Source organism: Nicotiana sylvestris, chromosome 4, assembly GCF_000393655.2.
Source record: "Nicotiana sylvestris chromosome 4, ASM39365v2, whole genome shotgun sequence".
NCBI classification, from domain to species: domain Eukaryota; kingdom Viridiplantae; phylum Streptophyta; class Magnoliopsida; order Solanales; family Solanaceae; genus Nicotiana; species Nicotiana sylvestris.
The window spans coordinates 87,075,806-87,086,530 of NC_091060.1; the positions used below are offsets into that span (position 1 = coordinate 87,075,806).

General features: G+C 35.8%; 1 protein-coding gene across 1 annotated transcript; it reads right to left on the bottom strand.

The window, feature by feature from the left end:
- Positions 1–536: 536 nt before the first annotated feature.
- Positions 537–5,059, bottom strand: LOC104214166 (tubby-like F-box protein 8). Its single transcript, XM_009763797.2, has 5 exons — positions 4,950–5,059; positions 3,636–4,079; positions 3,432–3,519; positions 2,598–2,730; positions 537–1,604 (listed from the first exon to the last, which is right to left on the bottom strand). Exons 2-5 carry the CDS (start codon positions 3,981–3,983, stop codon positions 893–895), a joined length of 1,281 nt encoding a protein of 426 aa, XP_009762099.1. The 5' UTR covers positions 3,984–4,079; positions 4,950–5,059; the 3' UTR covers positions 537–892.
- Positions 5,060–10,725: the final 5,666 nt, after the last annotated feature.

Here is a 10,725-nt window from a genome sequence, read left to right on the forward strand (position 1 = left end):
GAAAACTTTTTCTATTACTGGGCTTCATTGGCCCATATGAGAACTTTCAAAACCGATTGGCGGATGTTCCCTTCTCTTCCCTGTACACACCACAAAGGAAATTTCGAGCTCATATTGGTCATGGGTTAAGAGCAGGAGTTGAACTCTATGAGATCGAATCACGCGTTGTTCCTCGGTAGCTTAGTAGCAGTCAGCTGAATAATTCTGCTCACATGCTATTCCACTTCAGAACCAGTCATAGTAGCCTGAAGCAATGCCAACTTTTCACGTATTATATTCTTGCAAAGACTGTAGTTTTAGTTATATATATATTTCAAGAAAAGTGAAATATTAGCTACGATTACGACATCCAAATAAGTTAGTTTAAAAAACTTCTGCAAAAATTATTTATTAGAAACTGTACATAACTTTGAAAGGAAAAAGCCAAATTAAAATATTGACAGACCCGAGTCTCATTCACAAAAGGCAGATATCAAATTTCAACTACCATGGCCTCCACACAGATGTAGCAATAACATCAAACATCATGGCCAGCATAATCCAAACTGATAAAATACACTAGAAGGTGGGCTGATCGTACAAAAGGCTGTTACAACTGGAAATCAAACATGGTACAAAGTCTATATTGTTCTTTTCACCAAGTACACTCAACACTTTGGCAACAAATTACAACAGAAGCATCTTAAACTCTACGATTGAAGGATAAAGCGACGAGGGGCGCGACAGTGAGGCAAGAAGAGGAAAAAGAAAAAAAGAAAATAACTGTCCAATGTGCTGCAACAGCTCCCTGCATCTCCTTGGCTATAATGAAGAGTCACAATGACTGCAACGGACTCAATCTTTAGGCAACTCTAGGGAAGAGAAAACTACTAGTATCAACTAAAATCTTCTACTATTCACATGCCAACTTTGTGTCAAAGCTGCTCAAACAGATGGCAAAAGCCTGAAATGCAGACAAAGGATACCGGTAATCCATTGTAAACATATCTTTGCCAACCTTACCAAACTGCAAGATAATCTTGTCATGATCTGATGATGACTGAGCCGGTTGTGCTGGTGTTGGGGCACCGGCTGAACGCTGTGTAGCAGCAATCAGCTGGAAATTCTTGACAGAAGCGACGGTTACCCTCCCTCTGAAATTCAGACACCAACACTGCAGCTGCTCATGCCATCTAGGCGGCTTGTTCCGGAGAACCAAAGGTCTATCCTTCCCTTGTTCATCTTCTTCACTTGGACCCCCAATATCCGAAAACCGAGCGCTGCCGAATTCTGTTGAAGTATCAATGGATTTTGAAAAGGACATGCTCCGAAATGAGTCTTCAAGATTGGGAGGGAGAAGTTCAGGTTGGCATGGGACAATGCCTCCCGGTTCAAGGGCCGAGGCAGGGACTGAGTTCATGACACAATTCATCCTACGTGGGCCCCTGGTGCCGAGCACATTCAGTTCATAAGTAACATGTGCAATTTTGTAGCTTCCTGTAGGGACTTTGGGAGAAACTTTCTTGGAGTTGAATCTCCGGCTTCCACCAGGTGGGGGTATACTAGAACTGTTGTACGGTGGCTGCATATCATAAACTATGAACTTCGTGCCCAGAAAATTTGACCTAAAAAGAAGAAACGGAAACAGTTAAAAAGCCTTTTGCAATTGGCCTGAAGCGGAAACTTGCATCAGAATTATCATGTCCATTAACGGCTAAATTCAACAACCCAGTATAATCCCACTTAGTGGGGTCTGGGAGGGTAGTGTGTACGCAGATCTTACCCCTACCCTGAGGGGTAGAGAGGCTGTTTCCAAATAGACCCCCGGCATCCTTCTCTCCAAGAACTTCCCACCTTGCTCTTGGGGAGACTCGAACTCACAACCTCTTGGTTGGAAGTGGAGGTTGCTTACCATCAGAGCAACCCCTCTTGTCTCATTAACGGCTAAATTCATTATGACAAATTCCATCACATACACATAATAATATTCACATGTTTAACAAATTATTCACCTTTTTTCCAAGACAATTCAGGGAATAAAAGTCGAACAAATTAAGGAATATAACCCAAAAATAGGATATCAGGACAGGCTCAATATTAGACATGACTGGCACATGATCCATCTGTTGCCTGTCAAATTGCTACCATAGCAATTTACAGCATTGCAGAATGAAACATATAAAAGAGCAAACCATTTCAAATCACCAAAAATGCATCCATGCGCTCAATATTATTCAAAGCCTCATTCCACAGCCAAAAGGGATAGAATCCAAATTGATGACTTGACTAGTTTCTTATATAGAAAGGTATAAGCCTGATTGCCCTTGGCCTGAAAGGACAGAATCCAAGCAGAACATTTCACTAGTTTCCTCCCCCCATAAAACTCCCTTTCCTTTCTTTTCTTTTCTTTGGTAAGGAAAGAAGGTTGAAGAAATCATAGAACCCTCTCTTTCTTTGGATAGAACCTTGGAGATTCCATTCATCATTCCACATTTTCTACCTTGTACATTTCGTGAGCCATTTTAAATATTTTTAATAACATTCCTTTAGCCAATCACGATCTCGTTTGACAACAAAACTAAAGAAATTTAAGGATTTGAACTCTCTTGAAGCATTACCTCAGTTTTCCAATATAAGAGCTGCTTGACCTTGATATGTTATCTGCATTCATAGAGATGACGTACTCCGTACAAGTGGTTCTCCGATTACGCTTTGCAGAAAGAAGAAACTTGCCATTTTCTACAAGCAAGGCTGATGAAAAACAGAATGGGAAAAAACATCAGGATGCTGGGTTTTTGATGAAAACAAGGTAATATAGGTTTGTATAAACTTAAAAGGGAAATATCGAGAAGCTTCAGAAATGGTTCTGAACCATTAACTAAGAATCCTTTTCCACCATCGACAAAGTATGTATTGATGAAAATGCAGAATTGTAACTCCTACAGTCATGACATTACACACTAGGAAGTGATTACCAAAAGAAAAAAAGAAGAATCCCACCTAACCAGAATCAAAACTTCGTGCTCTTCAAACAGTCCACAAAAGGAGGAAAAAAACATCCTTTTGTGAATCATCATCTGAATTTTCTGTCAATAGCTGTCAAGTTCGCCTAAGCAAACAAACATATATGCACAAAAATCAACCCCTCATTTGTTAGTTAGACACCTCCACAAGAACTACCTGATTCCATCTTTCACTCTGTGAAACAAGGGAGTTTTGCATAACCTTGGTGGATTACGTACAGAGTAAGATGATTCTTCTGGCAAACCACAGAAATGAATCTAATCTAATCCATGATTTAGAAAGAAAAAAAAAACTTTTATATCCTAAAGGATCAAATGCAAGAAAGGGAGACATCAAATGACGGTGGAAACATATGAAGCTTCACATATGAGCAAAAGATCTAAATTAGACTACATGTCAGTCCGCATAAGCGAGTAAGACAAACATACCAGGGCTAAGGCAAAGGAAAAGTTGGTAAGTTGTATTAGCTTTGTCTCTTCGGATAAAGCATTGGATGGTTCCATCTCGAAAACCAGGCTGCAAAAGGGAATTGGATAACAAACATAACAACAATGATATAGCTCTCATTTCCCACTTTAAACCTAGTCCAAAACAATAGAGAGACAGGGGGAAAACTAAAGAACCATAATCACCTGCTTAAGAGAGACCGGAAAGGTCAACTTTCCACACAACTCTGGACGCTGAACAATTTCTTTGCACATTTCCCTCCATGAACGGCAAACAGCTGCACATGCAACAACATGTTTACGAGCAGGCCACGTACTCTCACTGGCCTCCAGTCTTTTAATTACATCACGAAGTAACTCTGGTGGGAGGCTTGCCCAACAACTGCTTTGAATGACTATAGGCTGGTCATGCAACTCATGGACAGCACTCTGAGACTTCCCTCTGTTATAACCAGACAGCCTAACCTCGAAACTCCGCCTAGATAAGCTTCCAATACTATCCCTAATATCACGAGCGATACTGCGGAAAGACATTTACTGGACCAGAGCAAGGCTTCACAGGTTACCTTTTATATGTGAATCTTTTGGAGTAATGAACTCAAATCCCCAACATCCGTGCACAATAAATACCTGAAGAGGGAGTAAGGTATCAATTCAAACTACTCTGCATACCTTAATCACAAAGAAAATAAAAGAGGTGGACAGAGGTAGATGAGGAAAAGTACAAAGCAAGAAAAGAAGATTCCTGCAAAAGAAGGCTCTTAAAGTAGTCCAAAACTAGAGAGTTTACTGGAGGCCTCTTTCCTACTTGTTTAAATTACATTAGGAAACAAGACTACAAGACCCTCTTCATCATTCATAAAAAGTTAAATCTCAAAAGAATTTTAACACCTCCCCCCCCCCCCCTCCCCCAAAAAAAAAAAAAACAGCTACATTTCTCTCTCATTTTCTAATCTGCTAGGGAGGGGGAGGGGGTAATACAAACTCCTTTATAAGTTTATAGCAACAGACCATCCATTAAACCAATGGCAAAAAAGAAGAGCAGAAGATGCAAAAAGTTCATTTCTTGACCTGAAACAATGGCCCAAAAAAGGGGAAAATTCAATTTTTGCTACCTGGTAAGAAAACAATAACAGAAAAGATAAAAGATTTGATTTTTTCTAGCCCCATCAACAGGAAAAAGAGACAAACAGAGATATATACAAAGAAATGAAATTTCCTAAATAGTTCACAAGTGTCACACTTAGGCTAATCCGGTCTCGCACATACAAAATTATGTTTAATGGTTTACTTTAAACAAAAACTGTTTGTACAGACAAATTAAGCAGCAATGTTTTTAATCAAAATGTTACTTAGCTGAAAACCCGGAAATTTTGAAAGAAAAATCAAATAAATTTTCTGGGTAAAATCTTTATCATGGAAGTTTCACCAAAAAATTAGCATGAAACCAAATAAATTACACTCTGCTACTTAAAGAAACAAAGTATTCAAAAAACTCACCATAGATCTTCTTTCTTATTCTCTCTCTAAACACTTGGAAAGTCTACCTGACTCTCTCTCTCTCTAGCTCATTCCTACCCAGCGGATACCAAAGCCTCTATTAAATCCTCTTCACGGGCTTTTGGTTTTAATTATATAAAAAAGGTACTGTGGCTGTTTTTTTTTTTTTTATTTAGGCCATCTCCAACCTTGCCCCGTCCCGATGGAGAAATATTTGGAGGAATTTAGCTCCAACCCTCCCTATTTTTGTCCCCAAAATGGGATGAATAGTGTTATCTCAAATATGGGGTACACTATTCATCTCCCCCATTATTATTCATCACTTTTTTATTATTATTTTATTATTTAATCTTTTAATTTATCTCTTTATATATACTTAATTATGTTTATGTAATGTATTTATAATATTAATATTATATCTTAACTTTGGTGTATAATTTTGATAAATTAATTTTCGTGCATTTATTATTTTTATGTAGAATTGGCAGTAGATGAAAAACAACGATTTCAAATATTTTTATTTCGACATAGAAGAATTAAGGACAAAGATGCTCATTTTGCACTTCGTAATGCATTAATAGATCATTTATGGGAGAATACTAGAGGTTGAAATTGAATATTTATCTAGTATTTCGAATGAATTTTATCGTTATGTAATATGTATTTAATTAATCTTGTATCACAATGATTTCACTTTTATTTGAATTATTAGTTAATCTATAATAATTGCTTACAAATTATATTATTTAAAATTTTATGGAATTGTTTTAATTATGGAAATTACAAATTAATAAAAATAAAAAAGATGGAATTTGTTTAATGGAAATTAAAAAATAAAATTGAAATGAAAGATAATAATATAATATAGAAGAGAGATAAGAATATAAAAAAGTTTGAGGAAAAAAATAAGAAAATGGTTGGAGTAAGTTATCCCCAAGGGACCAAAAATGGGGTAAAGGTCGGAGATGTAAGGTTAGTAAATGTGGAGTTGAGTTTCAATAGTATTACTGTCACTTGGTTGGGGGACCTTTTTTCGAATTTACCTTTTTGTCCTTACAGCATTTTTTTTTCTTTGGTAAGGTACAGTAACATTTTTTTGCTTTTCGTTTAAAAGATAATAAAAAAGAAGAAAAAGGGCTTGGTTTTTTTTGTTTTGTTTTCTCTTGAATGTTTTGATGCAAGGTAGTTTATTTTATGTTATTACACTTTTACAAATTTGTGCCCAAGATCGACAACAAAGAATATGAACAAGTTGGTTAGGAATTCTATTTACCGAGGTAGTTTGTTTTATGTTCATAAGGACAAATTTGATGCAGAGTAATTTGTTTTATGTTCATAATAATTTTTTTTTACTATTTTCAAACCTTTTTAAAATATTGTTTGGTCACACAGTGGGATGATTATTTGAAAGAAGAAAAAAAAGAAGAAGATAAGTTTCAAGTTTGAGAAAGTAGTAAAACATAAAACTTGTTTCCCTCACAAAATTATAATTAATTTGTTTCAAGTGAAATGCAAATTCAAATATAATTGTAATTTTAATACTCTTTTCAACTTAACTTCAAAAAGTGCTTTTTTAAATCTTACATTTTTTTATGTTCAAACGAGATTTTCAAAGATAACGGATAGGTAAATGATGGAAGATAAGAGATAAAGCTTTGCTGCATTTTAATAGAATTAAACACAGGAATGAAAACGAGGTCCAATATTTTTTAGGAAATATGTGACGTACTTTGAATTGATTGTGGAACGGAAATATCTATAATTATATCATTTTTTTTGGTCGTTCTCTAAATAAGTTGGAGTGACTTACATTAAGCAAGAAAATGTTGAAATTATATGTTATTAGGATTTCACATTTCTCACCTAAGGAGTTGACATTAATTGGTATGAGGTTCTGTCAATGTATGTAATAATTGTACATATCTGTTATAAAAAAAGGTTAGAAGTCCAGGAGTTAAAATACTTCATTATCGATGTAAACTAGAGCTCAAAACCTTGATTTGAGACAGATGCTTTTTGATTCTATAAATCAAAAAGTAAAATATGTTGTTAAATTTATAATTACTCATTACTATAAAAATATTCTATAAGTCCCATTTTATAAAAAGAAGTTCGAAGTCCAGGAGTTGAAACACATAATTCTCGAAGTAAACTCGAGATCAAAACCTTCAAGTTTTTCAAATAAAAAGAGTTTGAGAAAATTATACTAAAAGAAATTTTATTTGATTTTCAAAGAGTGATAGTGTCACGTAAATTGGACAAAGTACTATTCTATTTGAGAAAAAAAGTGATATTCTATTCTAATCTGTTTGTGACTTTCCTAATTGTCATGAATTTTTGGCCTGACCCAATTTAGGATTGTGACCGGCGCTTAGGAGTAAGTGCTCCCAAGTAAGCCTCATCGGTAATTTTGCAAAAAATCGGGCAGAGTTTCCCCTGTTTTTGGACCATCCCAAAAAATTTTCATGTCTCAAATCAACAACCAAACATCCTAATATCATACCAAACAATTGACAACTTGTCAATTTACCAATACAAGTCTCCACCATAACTAAATTACCAACTAACCACTAGAAATACTAATTTATCTCCAACTTTGATAAATGAGAACAATACTCAACATAAGACTATAATAACAAAAGAATACGCATGACACTAAAATACTGACTATGGAGCAACTCTAAGAGTTCAATGGAAAGACCATAACAATAAATAAAATCTTTGCCCACGCAAACAAGTGCGAGGCTCACCAAGAATTCTCAACCTGTGCGCTCTAATTAACGAGATCCTCGCCTGTGTCAGTTGTTGTCTATGTAAAAAATTTAGCGGGAAATGAGTCGCTAGCTCAGGGAGTAATAACACTTAACCACAACCGTTTTTATTTGGGGACAAGTCAGAAAACATGCTAGTATCTCAAACAGATAACATCCAAATGCCCTTTCAGAAACAATAAATAATTTTCAGTCTCATCATACTTTTCTTGTAGTATAATACAATTAACAGTTCAGTAATAAGCTCGGTAACCACTATATAATATCAATATTCATATTTGGGAGGTTTCAATGAACGGATCATGTAATCGGTATAACTGTGGACTTCTTCGCAAGAAGTCAAATATAACGGTAGTCCCTACTCGAGGGAAGTCGGTAACAGTATGCTAGTTCTACCTTCCCACTAGCGAGGGCTATAACGATAATCTGTAATTACAAGGTGCACCAGGTCTAACGAACCCGCCCTTAGCTACGGGGTCCTTCAATGACTACTCCCATTTATACTTGTCTCTGTAATCCATATATACTCGTAGAAAATATTTTAAAACAATATAGGGCATTTCGGTTCTTATCAAATCATATAATTTCATTTCGATAACAGTAAATTCAAGTAACGGTAAAACAGATCTAGTGACTACGGAAATATTTAAAACCATGGTAATCATCTCAAATAACAATTTCGGTATCATATCGAGTAAAAGACTTGTCCCACATGCAACTCAAAATAATCGGTAACATATTCATATTAAAAATCGTTTGTAAATCATGCAAGTTATGAAAACACAAATTGCGGTAAGATTACTACTCACAATACTCGTACAGAAATATCAAACTTGTCATTGCGAGCACTTCGTTCGACTTCTTCAACTACCTATATCGTTACAAAATCAGTTTATATATTAACTCCACGAGCACCAGTATAGTCGGTTAAATTTTGTTGAACTTAATTATTTCCTTGTTTTCATTCCATGAGACATGACTTATTTTTTGTGGATCAACTAGTATACCCAACTCTCAGGATATCTTGTTTAATTCTCAAATAACCTAAACTAGTCCAGTATCTTCTTAAAAAATATAATTTATTTTCTATAATATTAAAGAAGAAGAAAAGTTCTTTTCCTAATCAGACATAATTTAAAATATCATTGCTGCCGATAATATTTTTTATTGATTATTAGTTTTCTATATCTTGTGGAATCATTCAAACGGAAACGAGATTTAAAAAAGTTACCGGAAGAAAAGAACTCATATAAAAAGTTCGAGTATTACCCATAAGAGCTAATACATATTTAAAATTTTCAAGGTTTGCTTCTAGCCTCTTCCTTCTTCTTCTCCTTTGTTCCTCCTCTGCGTCCCTTTTTCCCCACTTGTATAGCTTCTGTTTTAGATGCGCAAGGCTCGTTCCCGTTTTCCCCAAATCTTTCTTCTTCTTTTTTTTGTATTAAAATCCTAAAAGAAAAAGGACTCAAAACTCCTTTCTAGTTTCCAGTTACGCCACTCCTCTTTTGGTGGGCTTTGACCCACCTAGATTTTATTATTTAATTACTTGTTTATTTATTATTATTATTATTATTATTGTTATTATTATTATTATTATTATTATTATTGTTATTATTATTATTATTATTATTATTGTTGTTATACTAATGACCAATACACCCTTATTAAAAATATAGGGTATTATGACCAATACACCCTTATTAAAAATATAGGGTATTACATCCTCCCCATCTTATGAAATTCGGTCTCCGAATTTAGCTCAGGTACGTACCTGTAGACTGAAATAAATGAGGATACTTGACTCGCATAACATCTTCTATTTCCCATGTAGCTTCATCAACAGTATGATTTCTCCATAAGACTTTAACGAGCACAATTTCTTTTAACCGTAGTTTTCTTACTTGCCTATCAACAATAACCATCGGCTCCTCCTCGTAGGACAACTTCTCATCGAGCGGTATCGTCGGTGCTTCAATCACCTGAGATGAGTCTGACATACATTTTCTTAGCATTGAGACATGAAACACTGGGTGAATAAAGGATAACTCAGGAGGAAGTGCCAAACGATAAGCCACCGCTCTCACTCGGTCTAGTATCTCATACGGTCCTATAAACCTGGGGCTCAACTTGCCTCTTTTCCCAAACCGCATTACACCTTTCATAGGGGAGACTCGTAGGAACACTTTGTCTCCAATTGTGAACACTAAATCTCTTCTTCTCTTATCAGCATAAGACTTTTCTCTGCTTTGAGCTGCAAGCAATCTCTGTCTGATCAACTGGACCTTGTCCATAGCTTCTCGCACAAGGTCGGGTCCCACTAAGTTAGTCTCACCAGCTTCAAACCATCCGATAGGAGAACGACATCTTCTACCATACAGTGCTTCGTACAGTGCCATTTGAATATTGGACTGGAAGCTATTGTTGTAAGCAAATTCAACTAATGGTAGATAAGTGTCCCAACTACCTCCAAACTCAAGAATGCAAGCTCTCAACATATCCTCCAAGATCTGAATAGTACATTCAGACTGCCCGTCAGTCTGTGGATGAAATGCAGTACTAAGATCTACTCGTGTACCCAATGCTTCTTGAAAAGATTTCCAAAAGCGTGAAGTGAACTGTGATCCTCTATCAGAGATGATGGATACTGGAACTCCGTGAAGTCAGACAATTTCATTCATAAATATCTGTGCATACCTGACTCCACCATATGTAGTCTTTACCGGCAAAAAGTGTGCTGATTTCGTCAGTCGATATACAATCACCCATACCGAGTCATAACCTCTAAGGGTTCGTGGTAGCCTGGTGAAAAAATCCATAGTAATGTTTTCCCATTTCCACTCTGGAATCTCAATTTGTTGTAGTAGTCCTGCGGGTCGCTGATGCTCAGCCTTGACCTGCTGACAGGTCAAACAACTAGAAACAAAGTTAGCAACATCTTTCTTCATACCTTCCCACCAATAAAATTGCTTCAGGTCATGGTACATTTTTGTGGATCCAGGATGTAT

Excerpts from the sequence above, each read along its gene's own strand:
- LOC104214166 (XM_009763797.2), bottom strand. The coding sequence starts at position 3,983 with ATGTCTTTCCGCAGTATCGCTCGTGATATTAGGGATAGTATTGGAAGC. Across the intron at positions 3,520-3,635 it reads TTCCGGTCTCTCTTAAGCAG|CCTGGTTTTCGAGATGGAAC; the intron begins GTGATTATGGTT and ends TCCCTTTTGCAG. Across the intron at positions 2,731-3,431 it reads TTTCCTTTGCCTTAGCCCTG|CCTTGCTTGTAGAAAATGGC; the intron begins GTATGTTTGTCT and ends GTTTTTCATCAG.